Source organism: Natator depressus, chromosome 9, assembly GCF_965152275.1.
Source record: "Natator depressus isolate rNatDep1 chromosome 9, rNatDep2.hap1, whole genome shotgun sequence".
NCBI classification, from domain to species: domain Eukaryota; kingdom Metazoa; phylum Chordata; order Testudines; family Cheloniidae; genus Natator; species Natator depressus.
Window position 1 is genome coordinate 6,892,964 of NC_134242.1, and position 20,898 is coordinate 6,913,861.

Below are 20,898 nucleotides of genomic sequence, written 5' to 3' on the forward strand. Positions count from 1 at the left end.
GGCACTGTTTAAAAAAAAAAAAAAAAAAGTGGGGGAGGGGCAGGGAAATGTTTTGTGTCTTCTGAATTTCCAAGATGTTCTGCTATGCCTTTGTGCTCTCCTTTCACCATTATTCTGTTACAGGAAATGAATGTTTCTCTGACGGTGATAACTGTAGAAATCCTGTGATTGTTCTAGGTGGTCTGTATCTTAGAGAAGAAGCATTCCAGAGCAGCTACGGGCTTCATCAAACTGCTGACAGACAAGAGCAGTGAACTCTTCAAGAAGTGTGCCATGTTCTCACCTGTGGACCACCGAGTGCCTAGAGCCTATGTGTCTTTGGCAGACTGCCCTCCAGACTTTGTGAGCAGGCCTGAGGACTACTCCAGTACGCTCTTCATCTGTCGTATTGTGGATTGGAGGGAAGACAGCAACTTTGCAATAGGGTACGTGGTTACTAGCAGATCTGGAGGAAAAGGAGGTTTCTCTTCTGGACCCCTAATTTGATTTTAGTTGGATATTGCTACCAGGGCATTAGAGACACAAGACAAATATCTTGCTACTATTACTCTACAGAGAGGCCCCGTCATGTCTCAGGATAGCTGCATGCTGGTTAAACATTATGGCTCTTGACTATATAAACTGCTGGCTTCCTCTGGTGCTGCCAGATAAGTAACTAATCTCTGCAATGTGCTAGGGCCCTCATAGTGCAAGTATATAATACAGGTTATCTGTCTCAAGGAGCTTGCATTCTGAGCAGTGGAACTAACTGTAGGTAAGCAGAGAAATTGACCGGCTTAACCATTATGCTAGCAGGCTTTCCACTGCTATATGCTCCTTTTCCCCTCCCCACTTTTCATCAGAAGAGTTCAGTCTGCATCTTCATTTTATTCCTGCTTCTCGTTATCGTGAAGGATGCTCTGTTCAGCAGTGCAGGGGGAATTCTTGAGGCTCCGTTAATGTTTTCTTTCGTTGAGTGATCAGTGCTTCTCTTATCTGTCCTTTTGATGTGCAGTAGTGTGCATCCTGATTTGGCTACTTCAGTAGTTTCCAAGATGTAAAGGGTGTTGTCAGGAAACCGAACTGAAGAAACTTTCCATGATTGTCTTGGTACACAGTGGTTTCCTCTGGGACTCCGCTATGACTTCAGTAAGAGCCCTGGGGAGCTGGTCATGTAAAATGTTGATGATTGATTTCAACTTTAACAAAATACATTTGTTTAAACACTGAAATAGAATGAAACCTGTGAGAGGCCCCCCAAGGGCCTGGTAGTTTTCTGGCTTTTACTAAAGGTGGCTGCATAACACTGCCAAATTAATAGAGAGGGACTCTGGAGAGGGCTCAGATTTTATTTTTGGTTAGAATAGGTCTTCGTGGTTAGCAGGTGACAACAACTCATCATGTACTTGATTTTGTGCACTTTCCTGATGTACCTGTTAAGCCAGGGGACAAAGTTAAGAGCCTATGTTCTGTTCTCAACTCCAGCCTGGGCTTTGTTGTCTCAAGGAATATCACTTTCTCTCTCTTGTATCTGTTTCTCTATTGGTAACATGGGGGTAGCCATCTTTTTGTAAAATGTTTTGAGATCTTTGAATGAAGATCACTTAATAAATGGACAATATTTAAAAATCATTATTGAGAGACTAGAAGGGGTGGGAAATATGGTATTCTACTCGTTTTTCCCCTTTGTGGCTAAAACTGGATCCATAGTGATGTTTTGACCTTAATTCTTGTAAAGGAAAATTAGTCCATTAGATGTTACCATCTCTTGAAGATTTTCTTGGTGCCTCTTGGACTTTCTCCAGAGGGTAATGACATAGGTCTTGCAGAATCAAGCAAACAAGTGTCAGACCAGTAATATTATTAGCTAAATGTGGCCCTCTTACATTCAATTCTTGCTCAGTTATTAATCTATAACATTATGCTTGTGTGTAGAGGCTGGCGCAGTACTGTGTTCAATGATAGAACGTGAGAATTAGAATGGGTGACCAGAATCTTAACATAAAATTCATTCTACATATTGTAGACTGTGATCAAAAGATTCATCGTTTTATTTTTAAGTTAAAGGGCCTCCAAAGTCACCTCTATTAAAAATTGTAGGGAGCCTTATAAGAAGGCCTGATAAGGACTGCTAAGGGTCTATGTTAGAGGGGACCTAGACTGAAGAGGAACCAGTAGTCTCGTGTTTACATTCTGCACCACACCTGCCTGATGGGAAAACAGTCTTAACGGGTCTTCAGATCTCTCTCTCCTCCCCTGAATGCCATGGGATCTACAAGTAACTTGGTGTTGGCAAACTCCCATCGGTACAACACTCTTCTTTAGCTCATCCTGTATTTATATTTTTCTCCAAATAAGCTAAAAGAAAAAAGTGGCCACCACACTTTGGAAAATATAGCTGAGATATTTCTGAAATGCACCATCCTTCATGAGCAATATCAAGGTTCCCAAAATGTTTTCTTTCTTCATGGTGACTGTGTGTGTCATTGGACCCATAAAATAATGGGTAAGTTAGGGGACTTGGCAGAGGACACTGTGAGCTGCTGCTCAACACTCCAAGTTCAAATGCCACCTTGAGATCTGTTGCTACACATTTTGGGGAAAACCTGGTGGCATCCTGGAGGTGAAAGTTTGGGGAGGGGGTTCATTTTTGTGACTCTTGAGTGCCACCTGGTGGTCAAAGGTGAGATTCTGTCTTCTCTGAAGAAGGCCACTATTGTCATGTTGGAAGCGTGTAGTTTTTGTTTTGTTTGGAACAGGTGGAGGGAGAGAGAAAAAAAAGAAGGAAGGAGAGACTATGATAAAGTGGATACAGATACATATGGAGATGGTGATATCCATGGGATGCGCAGGGATACCCACAGCTCTGCTCTGGTACATACCCTTCCCATAGAGTAGTATTTGGAGTGATATTACTACAGTGAAGTGGCATTTAATTTTCTCCACTTCAAGCAGTGGTTAAAACAAACCAGCCTCTAAGCCAACCTTTCCCTTTCTAGACAGATGAGAGACAAGTGTCAGATACAGGTATATTCTAGGGTACTTTGTTTTTGTGGTCCAAGCCAGTACCGTAATGTTGGTAATGAACCTTCTCCACCGTCTGTGATCTGTCATTTTCTCACTGCTGCTGTCTGTTCCTTAGAGACTGGCCGAGTGAACTCTTCTCTCCCAGCCCCAGTATGGAGCTGGGTGAGTCTATTAAACAATAGCAAAGTAAAATGTAAAAGCACTGGCTTCATCTACATTAGCTTTTAGACACAATGACACATGGGCCCACATGACTGTATAATTCAGGTATGCAATGGTGTTGTGACCATGTCGGTCCCAGGATATTCTCTGTATCATTCAGGGTCTGAAATGTTTGTCTGTCAGAGTGAGGATAGTTGTCATAGAATTTAAAATAAAATGTAACCTTGCAGTCTGCCCTTTCACTTCTTGTAGCTGCTTCCAAAGCCAGCTCAGTGTTTTGAGTTCCTGTAGTCTTTTTTTTTAATTTCTTTCAAATCCAAATGTATTTAGATTGAAGGGAAAAGACCAGATTGCCATCGGCAGCCCAGTGCCGGCAACAAGATGAAATGCAACAGTGTTGCCTGCTCGCTCTTCCTATTCATGCAGGATTAAGCAGACTGATGATGTCACAATCTGAGTCACAGAGGAGGCTCAGGCCATGTCTACACTAACGAGCCCACAGCAGCAAGGCTGTACTGATGCAGCTGTGCGGCTGCAAGATTGCTCAGGTAGCTGCTCTACGCCGATGGGAGAGAGTGCTCCCTTCGACCGAATGAAACTACCTCAATGCGTGGCAGGAGCTCTGTCAGTGGGAGAAGCTCTCCTGCCGACATAGTGCTGTGCACGCTACCACGTATGCAAGCAAAACGTATGTCGCTCAGAGGTGTGGTTTTTTTTCACACCCCTGAGTGACATACGTTTTCCCGACATAAGTGGTAGTGTAGACATGGCCCCAGGTAGAGGGTCATAGGAATTTGCAACGATGGGAGAAGTTTGATAAACTAAGGCTATGGCCTGGTTCCGAAATGTCTCCAATAACGGCAAAAGCCAAGGTGTGGCCATGTGTTATGGTAATATAGTACTGTAGTCCATAGATCCATGGAATAGTCTGAACAGTCTCCTCAAAGTCATCTGAAGTTGACATACCAAAGCTTTTGAAATAGCCTGTCCTGTACTGACCAAGACCTTTAGTTTTGGTCATTGTGATTCAGGAGAGTAATAGAGAAAGATCTGTGCACACAGACCATCATTTCAACCCTAGATCCCTTTCCTCAGTTTAGGCTGAGAGGTGCAGAGAGATGTCAGTCTGTGGTAGGACAGGTGGGATGCTAGAGCAAATGTGATGCCTTGACTTTGTCAGGATGAATAAGTAGAAAACGGAGAGTTTTGGTTTGACTTTCTTTAGTAATCAGCTGGTTAAGGAAGAAAAGTTATATATGGATGACAGGTGATGTTATTTGAGCCAAAATTGCCAAGCCCATTAAACCAAAGCGCCTTCTAAGGGTTGTGTGGAACAGTACTCAACAATACAAGATTGACTTTAAGTGATCACTAAAAAATCATATCTTGAATCACCTTTCTTTCACGACACAATTCAGCGTTCAGTGACCGAGTAGTCAAATCATTTTGCACTTTGTATGATCTTCTCAGACTTTCAAGTGAGGGAGGTCTATATTTTTGAAAGGAGATATCCAAAACCTTCTAGATGCTACTGGAAGTGATGCTTATGATTTGGTTGGGGGTCCCTTTTTTTCTGTGGCTAAGTGCAAGAGGTGCTGGCCACTCTAAGATGGATAATTACAATCTTCTTGCCTAAATTTCTACTGCAGTTTCAGCCGAGTATGTCATTCTTCCATTCTCTTTCCTAACTGTTGTGAAGTTCGTTGCAGCACACCGTTAAATTGTTGCTGCATCTCAGAACTGCAAACAACAATCTCTTGAGTGTATTTATATATCAGTTTGTAAAGCCCTTTATTTTATCTGAAAGGATCCCAGGCTGTAAGATTGTTATGAATGAGATTCTCTTCTAGATGGGGATTAAATATGGTTCTTAAAGGCAAGTGGAAGTGATTCACCATCATTTGTGCCTTTTCAAATCTGACTGAGACTGCTTGTAAACACGGATGTTTTGGAGAAATGCTTTTTGGACGTGCTGACGTTTTGCTGCACTCTCCCTCAAACGGTCAAATGCAACAGATTCCCTTTCACTGATTTCCACGACAGGCTATTACGTCCCTAACGTCAATGGAAGGGTATTAGCGAGCTCTCCAGAGAGCTGTAATGCCCAGCCATTGACGACACAGAAAGGAAATGTTAAGTCACTAACAGTTAAAAAAAAAATTTGACTTTGGAATTTTTTGAAATGTCTGGAGGTCCAGCTTTGCTGCGAGTACGGAAGAGTTGGGCAGTAAATGTTTGGCTGAAGCTGACTCATGTGACTGCTGTCATTTGTAAGCCTCTTGAGCTATTCTTGCTGTTCCTGATGGCAGTGCAGCCCCTGGAGAGAATTACAGTGTGGTTTTCGCTCCAGGGCTTTCTATTATCCTGTATGTGTTAACCTTGATCTGTTGGATTTTGCTCTGATGCAAGTCATCCTGTCTCTGTGACTGCAATATGGCCCCAATTAAAATCAGCTGTGAACTTTTTATTTCAGGGTGCTTGAGAAATGTTCCTTGGAAGATAGTAAATCACATGCTAATTACTGTTAAGAATATGAGTCCTGTGTCAAACCCCTAAGTATTCAAAATTCTACTTGATCCTTATGGATCATAATCTAATTTCAGTAAACTACGCAAGAGGACCTGGGCTACAGAATCTGAGCTGGAAGGCATGCCATGAAAGGGTGTTTTCTTGTGGCTCAAAAAACATACCAAAGTAGACAGAGAGACCTGATTTTTCCACAAGTGTTGAACACTTGCAGCTTCCACTAGAATCAGTGGGAGCAGCAGGTGTTCAGCTCCTTTGAAAATTAAATGTTGATCCACGATGGCAGTGGAGGAAGCGGAAAAGGGTTATACTTCAACACCCCTCCCCCATTTTTCCTCTCCTCTTTAATCCCTCCTTGGCCAGAAGGATGTTGTTTGAGAGACAAGACACTTTCTCCTTCCCCCTTACAGGGCTTAGTGCAGGGAACAAGGAGTAAAACCCAGGGCCCAAACTTTAATTGTCTGTGTGGTAGCGCCCTTTGTGGCTCCTAAACCTGGGGTGACCAGATGTCCCAATATTAAGGGCTTTGTCTTACATAGGACCCTATTATTCCCCCTTCTCTGTCCTGATTTTTCACACTTATCTGGTCACCCTAAGCAAACCTGAAGGTTCACCAGTCCAAATCTCCCTGTACTTCTACAAAACACGGGGCATCGGGTGATGATTTCTATGCTGTATAATTCCTGCTGCAAGAAAGAAAGAAAATTATTTCTTGTTTAGTAAGGTTAAAATAACAGTAAGGATCAGACCGGGGCAAACAGGTTGAAGTTGAGAATTAAGGCTGGATGCCAAATGCATGGTTTGCCTCTTCAACAGAGCTTGTAGATAAAACTGAATCAATGAGGGCCAATATATTTTATCGCTGCTTTATTCGTCCGGAGAATATGAACTCTATGACTTAATGCAGAACAAAGTGCACAGCGCTTTGCAGCATGCTACATGATCTGAAAGATTTATTATACAGCCCTCCGTAGTGTGAAAAAGAGAGAACCTTACCTACCCCTTATAAAGATGAGTTTGCATTTACCATGCAAATGGAGTTTATTATGTAAGTTTATGGCACAGTTGAAACACTGGGAACATTCTGCATAGCCAAATTACAGGTACACAATTTTTTGCCCGTATTAGGAAAGTAATTAGTGCCGTTTTCGCTCATTAAAATTAAAGCAGAAGGATCAGTATCATGGCAGCTTTTCATACATTGCAGAAACCTTGCTTACAGAGGTGGTATTCCCTGGTATTATTGCCCCTTACCCAACGTTATCAATCTTATTCTGATTAATTTGCATACATGTAGATGGTAATTTCCTTGGGCCAGGGTTCTTGTCTCCTTTGCCTGTAAAGTGCCATTTGTCCTAATGGTGCTATATTAAAACTCACAAAAATACAAACCTCACCTTATCCACAGAGCAGTCTAGGATATGTGAAGGCCAGCGTCTAGGACTAAATGTCACACTTCTAGTCAGATAGGGAGAGTGTTGCTTTATCACTTCAGTAATGTGGAGTCCCAGTTTGTTTCTGTGCCATTTTCAGCTAAATCCTTGTTTCAATGGAATATGGCTAATGCCAGAGGCTTAGGAAATATGTTTTGTGAGATGTGCGCTGGAGCTGAGGGAAGATATCTGGAGGCAGGATAGTCAGATGCATGCAGAGCTCCTCATCAAAGATTATTAGAATGTGTCACACAATGTTGCCTTCATCTGTGACTCCCGTACAGAACTTCAGCCCCTTTCCAGCAGGATGAGAGTCCAAAGGCTTATGCTAGCCAGAGGAGGAGAACTAGATCGCTGGGTGTCCTCAGGCCTTGAAAGAGTCTGGAAGATGGTTTGAAATAGGTGCATAAATGCTATTCTTGTAAGACAGAAGAGAGGGTATTTGGGCATGTTAACTCCTGCGTCTACAGAGGCCATCAATTTTATTCCTTTTCAATAGCGATTTGATGGCTCTGTATATTTGCTCCATTTCCAAGTTCCAAAGTGGTCCATGGAGTGAGGGGCAGCCCTTTAAAGGGGCTGAATCTGTTTGTATTCGTGACTGCAGCAGTCTGCTGGTAGAATTGTGGCCCAAGCTGAAGAGGACCCTGCGCGACCTTCAGCTGAATACACTTTTCCGTACCAGGCCTTCAATCCCAGAGCATGTTCACCACCAAATAATAGTGGATCCAGTGGCTCTTAAGTGACAGAGATCTTAAAGTCCTTGTGCAACGCATAGGCATGTTAGCACTCTGGACTGCCTGCAAGTCTTAGTTCTCAAAGTCCTTTGGCCTTTTAGGGACTGAAGAGCAGAGCTCTGTGAGAGTGCTGTTTAGATAGAGCTGTCTGAGACCAGGCAGAGAACCCTTGTTTTGGACAGGCCCAGGGCAGTGAGAGACCTCATGGCTAGACGTGGGGGGTGATCCCCAACATTTTCCTGTTGTAGTACGGGGCACTGTGTGAAAGAGGTTGAGAGCCATAGAACTGAGGCAGTTTGCACAGAAAGTGTATGCCTTTCCTGTTGCTGCTGGGCATCACTACCACGGCTTTTCTGTTTCTTATAACTTGGTAGGCTCGTATTTCCCGTGGATACTCCAACAACCTAATGATATAAATCAGCTGTTCTCAAAGTGTGGGTCACGACCCTGTTTTAATGGGGTCGCCAGGGCTGGCGTTAGAGTTGCCGGGGCCAAAGCTGAAGCTCGAGCCCCGCCACCCAGGGCCGAAGCCCTCGGGCTTCGGCCCTGGGTGGTAGGGCTCAGGTTACAGGGACCCCACCTGGGTCTGAAGCCCTTGAGCTTTGACTTTGTGGGCCCCCCCCCCCAATACCTCCCCAACCTGGGGTGGCGGGACTCGAGCGGGCTCAAGCTTTGGTCCCCGTTCCTGGGGTCATGTAGTAATTTTTGTTGTTGGAAGGGGGTCGCGGTGCAGTGAAGTTTGAGAACCCCTCATATAAATGGTCTCCTTTAAATGAGACACACAAAATGTCTGGCATGGAGTCTGACTAGTGTTTTACATCTTCCCCTGCATACATAAGGCCTGGTATTGCCCTGCTCCCTTCCCAGTCTTCCACCACACGTCAGGAAGGTGGATTAAATGGGTGAAGATATATCTGCTCTTGATGGCTTTGTCATGGATGCTGCAGCAGGCCTCTCCAGGGATAGCAACCAATCGAGAGTTCTAGGTACATACTAAATAAAAGTATCTGTTCTTTGTGCTTCCATTCTATAGGCAAATGGCCAAAAGTCTTGGGCAGGCTGGTGAGATTGAGCCTGAAACAGAAGGGATCCTGACGGAGTACGGTGTGGATTTCTCTGACTTCTCCCAAGACGTTCTGGAATGCCTTCCCCAGAGCCTGCCCTGGGCCATCCCACCCTCAGAGTTGGCCAACAGAAGAGATTTAAGGTAACAGCAAACCCTCTCTGGTCTCAAGGTTGTTCTTGTGTTGGTGTGGTTTTTTGCTTCACAGGTATTGTCTTGTCACACCATTCAAAGGCACTGCCTTTCTAAGTTATACCTGTGTTAGCATGGCAAGCAGCCCTGCTCTTTGAAAAGAAAGCAAAAGACCAGTGGTTTGGGGAAGCATTTGGTATAGCAAAGGGTATTTTTGTCAAAAGAACTATTAAAGACAACATTAATACCTAGATAAAGAATTTAATGCCTGGCATCTAATTGGAGAGCTTTCTTTTTAGCCTGGAATGCTTTAATACTTTAGTGATAATTTTTGTAACAATGTTTCTCTATTGACGCATGGGATTTTTTTTTTAAGACTCACAAAAGTTCCCAGTGCTTATTTTTTTCAGTGCTGACAATAATTCTAGGTTCTATGTAAAGATGTTTCTGGTATATGAATTCTCACTGAACTTCTGGTAATGTACCTAAAACTGTCTTGGATTTTCTGATTTGTTACACTGAAGCTCAGTCACACTCAGAGACAGTCCCATGTGCTGCCTGGGTTGTTTGGTTGTGGCTTTTTTCAATGTTTCGAAGAGTTGGCAGTGTGCATTTTAGGGACATGGTGCTTACTGTCTGATGGTGCTTCTCTGCTGATTGTTACTAAGGTAAAATGTTTGCATGGTTTTGATTCCTAAAGGCAGAGGTTTCCATTGTCTGTGTTGGTGTAAAGGTGTGCGTGCATTTGTACCCACAGCAAGTTCTATTCCCTCTTAGAATACTTACGTAGTTCCCATTAAGGGTAACAAATTGTGTCAAGGGGAGGATAGACACCAGCATTAAGTATCTGTATCTGGACTCCAGAGTTGAAAGGCCAGTACACAACACATATACAAGTCTTTGGGCTGCGATGGAGGTGGAAAAAAGGAAGATGATTTAGCGGTTGGAAAAGGAGACCAGGGCCAACTTTGGGTCCTATTCCTGACTCTGTCACTGACTTACCGTGTGGCCTTTGGCAAGTCACTACGTCGCTGTGTGTTGCAGCTTTACCCTGTGTAAAATGGGGTACTGTCAACCTCACAGCAGCAATGTGAGGCTTCAATTGTCAGTGAAGTTTTCTGTATCCTTGGATGTAGGTAATTATGTATTTTGTAATAACTGTTAAGATCAGAGCTACCAAAGATTCCTCTCCCAGCTTCACAGCTGTGCTCTACATAAGATTAAATGGTTTCCTCTTAAGCCTGATTCTCCACTCCAGTGGAGCAAAAGCTGGCATAGTCTGTTGAAATCAGTGGAACAACATTGGTATAAAAGTGGTGTAACTCAGTGGAGAATCGGGTTCCTTATTTGCTAGTGTCAGACTTCAGATATTGGATTTCAGATTTGGAATGACTGAAAACACAATGATACAAGATGTCACTCCCCACAAACATTAGGCTACAGGGTGGATGTCACTCGAGTGTTCTTATTTTTGGGCTCTTGGCTATATGTCAGCAAAGGGGGAGCAGTCTTCCTCTAATTTCTTCTGCCCTAGCAGTAATGCTGGTGTGGGTAGATGAGGAACTTGACTTGTCTCGGATTACACCGTCATTCTTGGAAACAAATTCCAAATGCATTTCTTGGTTTTGTTCCTGAATTTTTACAGTGAGAATTCTCAAGGTAATCAGCACCCCATGATGGTTTTGCAGCTTGGCCATTTAAATCCTTCTCTCTGGTTAAACCGGCTGTCTCTTCACAGAGATGGTGAACACTGTAAAGTAACTTCCCTTCTGTTTGCTCAAATATAAACCCTTACGGTCAAAGCTTCCAAAATAATTACTTATGTTAGTCACGTATTAATTCTTTCAATGTTAATTACCATACTGCTACTTATTAGTCTCCTAAACACACATGAAGCTAGTATGAAGTTTCTGTGCTTGGATAGGAAAGGTAAATTAAATGTGAATCTTTCTATTAGCTTGCTTTTTGATACCCTGAGCGTGAGAGTTTGCCAACTCCAAAAGAAAATGATTTTTTATTGACACACATAATGTGGGACACACCTAATTGGAATCCATTCCTCTTTCCTATACTTTCCCCTTCCCTGCCATCAAAAAACACTCACACCATTCAGTGATAGGTCTGGGTGTCCTCCTCCTCTGAGACAGGTGCTGGCAAAGGGGGCAGTCATAAGACTTTTAACCTTCCATCTTGGTGGTATTGACTAGCTTTTGGTGCTCTCTTGGCAGCCAGTATATTGTCAGCACAGTACAATGCCTGACCCGCACTTGCAAATTAGGCACCCACAAACATATATGCAGAATTGCATACATCTGAACTTGAGCATCCGTATGCACATATTGTAACTATGTATGTTAGTAGTTGATCGGTCTCGTTTCTTTACTACATAGAGAATGATTTTCACTTACGCTACTGTATTATTTACAATACCGTAAGTCTGTACTGTACTGTAAGTCTTCCTCTATGCTACAGAAAGAGCCATCTTAACTGAAATGCTTTTAAATAAGATTCATGCTAACATATACCCGGTGTAAATATGGTATAACCTTACACTTCATATTTTAGAGCTTGTTCTAAATCCCCGCCTGTTCTATAATGCTTTTTTGCCAATGCTATCTGTAAAACAGTTGTGTGGGCTCCAGGTCGTCCTTGTTAGCATGAATCAGATCAAAAATCATGTTAGCAATACTAGTTTTAGCCTCTAGTAGGGCTTGCTATTGACACTCATTCCATTAGTGTAGAAGATGGTCTCAGTTACTTGACTATTGCTTGTATTCCTCTATTGTCGGATAGCCGAGTTGTTGACAGGGCGCTTCTCTTTGGGCTTCCATGACTGAGACTCTTGTGAAGTATTGTGCATTACAATATTTCTCCTAGTTTTGAAGGTAACTTTCTGACAAGGTGAAACTGGGATAAGACTCGCTCCTGCTCGAAACATGTCTTTTTGGTCTATACAAATGTAGAATAGCAGTCTCTTCAAAACCATGAGTTATGTTTGTTAATATGTCTTTGGAGTACTTAGCTGGAGGAATGATTACTTAGCTAAAAGGAATCTCACACAAAGGAAAGATTGTGAACATGGCTTTAGGTTAAAATAAAGCAATGGGTCATACTAATCCATAGAGGATGTTAACACTGATCAGTGTAAAGGAATGATTTTACTAGTCTATGCTATCTTGTAAATACATTTCCCCAGCTTCCTGAAAGTTTCATCTTTACAAAAGGTGTACTGTTACCATGTTTAGGGACTTGCTTTACTGAACTATCCTATATCTTTCATGTATTCTCTTCAAGGAGATCAGTTTTTTCCTCCGTCCAATAATTTATCAAAAAAGTTTTTAAAAATATTTTAATAGTAACTTATATGCAAAATCCTTAGACAGTTATAAAATTTCCTGCTGTTATAGGTTAAATTCCCATCTCTGCTGCTACTAAGTCGCTATAGTGTTCTGGGCAACCTCTTGATCTCTCTCTATTTCATTTTATTCATTTGTAAAATGAGACAAATATTTCATAGGTGCTGTAACTAATGGTTTTCAAAGGACATTGAGGTCCTATAATGAAAAGTGCTAGATGATGATTAAGTGTTATCATTGTGTACTGACAACTGCCGTGTTCAATAGAGAGCTTGGATTTTATGGTATTTGACCAGTATAGTTTATGAAATGTGTGTTCCAGAATCTGTAAACACAATTAGGATCAGAATTCCCTTTTTCCCCTTCTCTGTCTCTCAGATTGACTGGAACTAAATTAGAAAAGAGGAATGCTTGGTTTGCTATTTAAAAGAAACATTGAGACTGGAAGAGTGGTGTGGCAGAGGCCAATTCTGAAATGACATACTTCTAGCCATTTTCTGGTCTTCTCCATTGCTTCAGCCTGTACATTTCATTTCCTTGTTTGCTTTATGCTGAGTGTTTCACCTGTGTGGTACAAAACATCACTAGTGAAAAGAAGAGGGTCAGAGCAAACAAGGACGTTCAAATTTCAGAGGTGGGTGCTGCAGTGAGGGGAGTAGAGGAGGAAACCATTTGAAGAGGTTTAGCCAAAAATCTAAGAAACCTAAAAGCTATTTCTAAGGCTTGTTCCAAATGTTTCTAATTTCATTCATATCTTTTTGTTTCTTTTACTGCTAAACTGGGACAAGAAACCAAAGCCAGGAAAGTCCGATCATAGTGGGAAACAAAAACCTAAATATTGGAGAGAGAAAAAAGGCCGTTCTTTGCAGAGCAATTCTGCCTTTTGCATGAATCTCTTCTCCCATTGTTAATGTTACTGTGGAAAATGTATAACGTCACTCTTTTGGAAAGCTCTAACCCTCGTTGAACTAGAGATGGTTTATATAGTCTAACATGGAAGAACTTGAGGATATCTATTTCTTTACCATTCGCCTAATAACAAGTGAGTCCAGTGACCTCCGCTGGACCATTACAAATGCGAAACTTGGCTCTCAAAATTGCTTGCTCTAAATTTTCCAGTTGCTTTCTCTTTTTTTCCATTTGATGTCATCCTGCCAACTAGTGATTTTATTATTATAAACAGGACATTGTATTCACTTTTAAGAAGAAATATGAAGCTGGAGGTAAAATTACAAACTGCAGTTTCTCAGCTGCCAAAATAGAAAACAATGAGCTAAAAATACTGAGCAGAGAAAGAAACACTGAAATATCTGCAAGATGAATCGTCTGAAGAGCAGAAATTTTCGTTTTCCACCCCAACTAACTCTGTAACGTTGTCTTGTAAGCAAAATTGCAGCACCGATGCTAATACTGAATATTGCGGGCCCTGCAAAGCAATAACCTGAGGAGCCAATGCACAGAAGTGAGAGGCCATTCAAGTTGTCATTGAACAATTAATGATTATTCTGTTTCCCTATGAGCAGAGTTAATGAAATGCTGTTCTTACAAATGAAAACCCCCAACAGTATGACTTAGATTCACATAGATTCTGAACACAGGCCATAGAACTTCCCCAGAATAATTCTTAGCACATAGAGTTAATATTTTGAGATATTTCAAGGCATGATATCTGTTGACCATAAGTTGTGATGTCCTCAGAGGTACTCTATAGCTACCAACAGTTACTAAGGTTTTTCAGAGTAAATAGTAACTTTAATGGCTTCTTAACAACTATTGCATCCTTCCGTTCTTTGATAGGAGAAGTAGAAACAGAGGAGGTGCTCTCTCTTGTCTTTATGTTCTATTCTGAACAGGGAGGCTCTGTTCTTAGCACTGTTTGTAATTGGAAACCATTGGCAACAGAACAGTTCCTACATTGCAATTCTGCCCACTATTTGTGTCGCGGTTGAGGAATGGTGCAGATAGTAATACGGATTAGCAGTGTTTATATTAAAGACTTAATAGCAGACTCTTAACCGTGCATGCCCAAGTAGATTGTTGGTTGATAAAATTAGAGCTGATGGTAAAAATGGCAGCATTCTGCTCCCAGCAAAGTGCCTGGTGAGTAGGAAGAAGAGTAGACTGTGAGACAGTTGGCTCTTCTGGGCAGGTGGAAGACTTAAGCCTTTGAAAAGGGTATAAATCAGATAAAACATTATTAAACAATTTTCCCTGGAGATTTTCCACCACAGAAAGCTTGCATTAAGTATAATTAGAGCAAGACTTATCCTACTGTAATAGAATATGTAAAAATGCCTGGGTTTCTTAAGGAACCTGACAAATGGCATGTTTAATAAACATGTAAACATTGCTGCAAAACTGAGTCTGTCATCCTGAGATACTGTGGAAAGACACATAAGACTAGATTATGTTTCCTTTCTCATGCTGAGCAGCAGCTCATTCCGCATGTATCCCCACTGAAATCAGTAGGATGATTTGAGGAGCACAAGGTATTACTCAGTGGTGATCACAGTTTAGCGCATAGCTAGCAAAGCCAGTTGCAAAAGACACTGTATCTACTCTAGGTTGTTCTTTACAGTGCCCGTCACCATGCTATCTCTTCTACTGTGCTGGGCTGGGGAACAATGTCCCTCCTGAACCAATGTGAATAAACCAGTATTAGAAGATGCGCCTAATGGAGCTGAATAAATAAACTTTTAGTGATGCACAGATATGTGTTCTTGTCACCGTGATGTGGTAAAGCTCATTAGCTGACTTCGTCAGAGCTTGTTCCCTGTATACGTTGCTTTTTTTCTAACCTACGCTTGCACTGGAAAAAAAACCAGTAGCGTGGTAGCTTAATTTCTTACTAAATGACATGCAGTGTTTGCTATCACTTGTTGTGACCTGGGATTGGCATATTGCGCTAGAAATGCGGGGTGGGGTGGGTGTTTAACGGAGGCAACATAAGCTATTGGAAGCATAGCTGTACAAGCACACTATTGCATGGGAATTGGTGGATTGTCAGGTTATTTCCCATCAGTGGGCTCTGGTCGCATAAAGAACAAATCAAAGCTCATTGAGTGGGGAATGTTTTGCCTGAGAGGCTTGTCATCACGCTGAACTTTGAACGTTATCCATGTTTCATTGTGTCTGTACAGCTGAGTATTTTCTGTAAAGAACAATGCAGGGGGCCTGGAATCCAGTCAGTTCAAGTCTATTTGGGAACAGGTCCGTTCTCGCCGGACTTTCAATGGTAGATCGGGAGGCTTCAATGGGGGTTTTAGAGGGAGAAAAACCAGCCCTTTAAGGCCACAGTTCTCAAATCTGGGTGTTTAAGGTTATGCTGCTAAATCTGTATTTAGATACGTAATTAAAGTGCCCTGATGTTCAAAAGAGCTGAGTAGCTGCAGCTCCCATTAACTTCAGAGGCATGCGTTCATGCTTTGCCTCTCTGAAAATCAGGCCACTTTTGGTGAAATATCTAAATATGGGTTGAGGAGCCAGAGTTCAGACATCTAGCCTTGAAAGTGTTGGCTGAAATTGGCATCTGTCACCACCATACAGAAAACAATTTCTTCACAATTCTTGATCAGATGATGCATTGTTTCCCTTTTCATAATGACAGGTTAACCAAAGGCATGACAAACTGTTTGTTACAAGGAACCATTTTTTCATTATGGGTTCTCATTCTGGAACGCTGTGTATGGAGCTTCCCTTGGAGGATACGCACAAACGCTGAACTTTTGGAGCAATGAGCAAGGGCCTATGTAGATCCCAACATCTGGGTTGGGAGTTTATAAGGACTCACAACCCCACACCTGCTAAGGCAGAGAGACCAGTACTCTCTTTATGTCCCCTCTTTACTCCTGCCTTTGTTGGCTGGTCTTCATTTTGTTGAGTAACTTTAGGTTCTACCTTGTGGCACAGGCTGACATAGACCAGTTCTATGGGCCATGTCACAGGTGCTGATGGAATCGCTAGAATATAATCTGGTGGAATATACTCCTCTTTTCCTTTCCCCCCCAATTCTGGTTCTCAGTTTAGTTGCTTGAGATTTGTTCAGTTTACTGTGCAGAAGAAAAGTCCTAGGTGTCTTCTCCGATGTAGCTGATTTATCAAACTGCTTCTTGATGATTGAGTCCTACTCCTTGAGTTCTTATGTCCACAGTCATATAAAAGAAAACCAAACCCACAATATGGAGGGTGTAAAAGACATTTGTTATTGTATGACTTTAAGAACTTCCTTTAAAATTCCACCTCACCTCCATACCACAATGATACAGAGAAGCGAGATGTAGTTCGAACATTTGAGTAATAAAAATAACCAGGGGGCTGAAGGGATTGACTTACAGGGAAAGCTTAGCTGTTATATGTGTATTAACAAAGAGGCTAGACGCTTGAATGATGCTTAATGGCTAACAAATATATGAATCACTATGGCGGGATAGGAATTATTTAGGTTGGTAGAAAGAGATATTACTAGGACAACTGGGTTAAAACTAAGAGAGGAAACCTTTTCTGTTGTTCATCCTAAATTAGACTGCATCACAGACTCCCACGGGCATGTTGGAAACCCCATTGCTTAAGACGCTGAAAACTCTAGACTGGACAAAGTACGTGCATACACAGAGAACAATCCAGCACTGGCCCATGGGAGATGGATGACCTAATGTCTTTTCCGTTTCTAGCTTCTGAGAGTCTATGATTAAAGAAGTTTACATGATGAAAGTGTGTTTTCAGTTACACTCCTGCTCTCATTCTTGTATGGGATAAAGGTGGGGCAGAAAGCTTCATGTACTTGAGGCACAATTATAGCATGACTCGTAGAAATTTAAATAGGCATTTAAATAGTGGTCTCTTCTATATGCCGTGGCTTTTTAAATGGTTTACTTTTTGTCATCAGACCAGAGAACTTTGCTCATCTTACGCTGAAGCCATAAGTAAATAGCTGAAATTAGTCCTGGTTTGGCAAACCAAGGAGCACTGTTCTATGAAAATTAAAATGTTTATTACAGCTGTTGTGTAATGCATTAGGGGTCATTGTAAGCCTTCCGTTTTGACTTGAATCAGCTGAGGCAAGGCTTTAGCTAAAAAATAAACATGAAAAATGTAAAGACCAGCACTGGGTTGACATATAAAGATGATACTTCTGATGTTTGTTTACCTGTGGGAGTGGATTCTTGGGAGCTTGTGCCACGGTGGATTGGGGTAATGTAGTCTTTCTTTTTACTCCCATATAAGTAGTTCATTTTGCAGTGTTCATTTAAGTGTACAAAGAAAAAGTTATAGAGTTACTTTTGCAAGTGTGTCTCTTTTCCAAAGTATTCTAAGGTGCCGTCAGAGGCTCATTTGAGATGCTTCTGGTGCTTGCTTCTCCTGTGAAAATATTCCTTTTTAGATCCTGTCTTGTAAACAGTTGTTCCAGATTTTTAACTGAAATCTACTCATACTTAGAGTGATAAATGAAGTAGCGCACTGCAACTGACACAACGATATCTTTGGGAGTCGGGTGGTGAAGTACTAAAGAGGTTCAGACAATTACCATTGTCTGAAATTCCTTTTTTGAAAGAGAGTACTTTATCTATATCCGTTTGAGCGATGAATGTCTCTAGGAATGGGTCCTGTGCTTATTGGTATTTTATAAGAAACCTACATAGGCACTGTATTCTAGTTAGGTTGACTTGTGACTGAAAAATGAGATTAATTTTGGTGGTTGCCATAACAATTAGACTGTTGTGTGAAAAAATGTTTGTAGCTTTCACTGGAGTGAGTTGACAACACTGAGATACCTCATCCCAAATTAGAATGACTGTTTCCAGACCTGAAGAATGATGTCTGCTTAACTTTTTCCAAGACACAGCTTGGCAGGGTCCTACAGATGACTCTGAAGATCTGCAAGATTTTTAAAATGTCTTTACCGTTAATTTTAAAATGTCAGCACTGAGTTCAAGTTAATAGGGATAAACCAGGATGCTGAAGTGAATTCCACCAGCACCAACCTATTGTATGTATTCACAAAGTGAAGAGAGCAAGACAATCTAAAGAGGAAGAATGTAAATGTGATGCAAGAGTCTAGACATGCAGTCACTCTATTGTAAATGTCTTAGTGTTGACATATTAAAGTTTAAACAAGGCCTACAAAATCTGAACTTTAATAAACAAAATGATGGTCAATTACCTTCTCACCTCTAACAGCCAACTGCATTGACACAAGTTGCTTTGAGCAGGGGGTTGGACTAGATGACCTCCTGAGGTCCCTTCCAACGCTGATATTCTATGATTCTATGAAGTCTTGTCTTTTCTGAAATCCATAGTGCTTCTGCAGAAGTTTCACACAGGTGCTTCAAGACCTGTTGAAGAAAGGAGGTTAGTATGATTGTGTGACCTGTAGACACAAAGCATAGGCGCTCCCTAGATTTGTTAGCCTCCGGTATGCCTTTGGATATAGCCACGTACTAACTGAGTCTGAATCTTTACTCTTTGAACAGTGTGTGTATTTGAAACCTGTGGTTATGAATTCCATCTGTCTTTCTGATGGATAGGCATATACTGAAGCTCCTAATAAATTCCTTGTTTCATTTTACAACCAGTTGGGGGAGGGAATTATTTTTCCTAAAACAGGCAGCAAGTATTATTGAAGGCTGAGTAATAGATTTTATATCAAGAATACTCGCTTTGGGGCAAAGCCCAGGGAATCATCAAGTAACTTAAATGACTTGCCTGGAGGGACCTGAATTCCAGCATATGGTCCAGAAGGGGCTTAATATCTGAGGGATTGTATCAGGCTGCTCCATTGCTTCCTTCAACTACTATCTGCCATATGTAATAATGGTGTGGAAGCTGCTAAGCCAGTGGCAAACTGCAGCCATTGGGAGCTGCAAGTGGCCGTCTCGCAGCCCACCAGGGGCTTACCCTGAAGAAGCCGCAAACCAAGTTTGGGAACCACTGTGCTAAGCTGACTATGTTGGTTTGTTCTGTCAGTTTTTTGCTAATTGCAGCTCCACTCTCTCCATTGTCTGTCTCCAGTAGTTACTAGGATAACAAAGTCCCAATTTCCTTTTCGTTTCTAAGACTTCTGTAAATTGTTAGCTCTTCTGCTTAGGAATAGAACTTCTTGGTTCCTTTAGGGCTTTCTAATGCTCTCCCAGGTACATGCAGTTCTCTAAATCGTAACCTAGCAATGGCCATTTCTCGGCCTTAATTTATTAAAGAAATGACAGAGGCTCACTGCCTCCACCTGGCTGGCTTATCCAACCACACTATAGATCGAGGAAACAGTTCCTTTGTTTGTAGAAGGGCTTGCCTGGCAGCACTTTAACATTTAATTCAACTGATATTTATAGCATGTACAAACTGTCACTTCTCTCCTTCAGGAGCATCAAGTTACTCGTACTGAAAATCTCATTGGGAACACCCAAACTTTGCCCAACCATGGTCCCCATTAGCAGTTTGCCAGGAGCCACACCTTTAATACCTGTGGAGGCCATAGGTTACAACATGCAATGCTTCCTTTTGATCTCAGCATTCTTCCACTGGAATGAAGATGGAGCATTGACTCCTAGGACTGGTAGTCGCCATGGTTCACAGATGTTTCTATTTAATGGTTAATAACTTTAACAGATCTGTTGAACTCTGAATGTTTTAGCTGAGCGAAAAGCTAATTTGATTATGATGTATTGTACCTGATCTTTCAGCCTCAAATATACAATAAAAAGAATGATTTCTCCTCTGAAACTTGCAGACCTTGTTGTATGAATACACTTGTTTGCTTAAAAAAAACCACCCCAGAACAAAAACTGTTTTTGTTCTATGGAGTTTGAATGTTTTAATTACCTTGATAGCACCGACTGACCAATAATGTGCTAATCTTACCTCCAGTACTTCATTAGCCTGTTTTTCTAGCTCCTATTAAAAGAAAAATGTTAAAAGTAAAATGACTGACTGCTCTGCTTTAATTAGTCTGCTTTAATTAGTCTTTTTGAACTGTGCAGTCTGAAACTGCACTTAATTAGCTTTTCCATAAAGTGGGATTGATTATACCAGAGTCTCTGTGTGCACATCTGCATTATTATCTTATAAACTTAAGCTCTGTATTCTGGCAGGTTTTCTCCTGGAGTTTGATTCTGAATATTGTAGAAGGAACTAGTTTGCAAACCTCTCCTGTGGCATTGCTGTCTTCCACTTTGGCTGGGAGTGGTGGTTAGTCAGCCTCCCTCTAGTACTATAGGAACTCGCATGGGCACTCATCATATGCAAGAAGAGCTGTGTGGTGATGACAGGCTCAGTGCATGTTCACCTTCTGACCTTTCATTAAGAATTTCATAAGAGACTCAGTGGGATCTGTGGCACCAGCCTTACCAAATTGTCACAGGAATTTTCTGGTCCAGACGCATCATACACTCGTCTCATCTCTCCACGAGGAAGGTGGAAGAAAGAGATTTTATTCTTCCATCAACAAAAGCTAGATGCCAGAGTGAGTATGCTTCTACAAGGCTGTGTTC

General features: G+C 41.6%; 1 protein-coding gene across 3 annotated transcripts in view; it reads left to right on the top strand.

Moving 5' to 3' along the window:
- Positions 1-20,898, top strand: part of DIS3L2 (DIS3 like 3'-5' exoribonuclease 2) — a 270,593-nt gene that overhangs the window by 106,212 nt on the left and 143,483 nt on the right. For all 3 annotated transcript variants that reach the window (XM_074963408.1, XM_074963406.1, XM_074963407.1), the window contains 2 exons: positions 178-425; positions 8,898-9,071. In XM_074963408.1, coding sequence (XP_074819509.1) covers positions 178-425; positions 8,898-9,071 — 422 coding nt within the window. The remainder of the gene's footprint in view (positions 1-177; positions 426-8,897; positions 9,072-20,898) is intronic.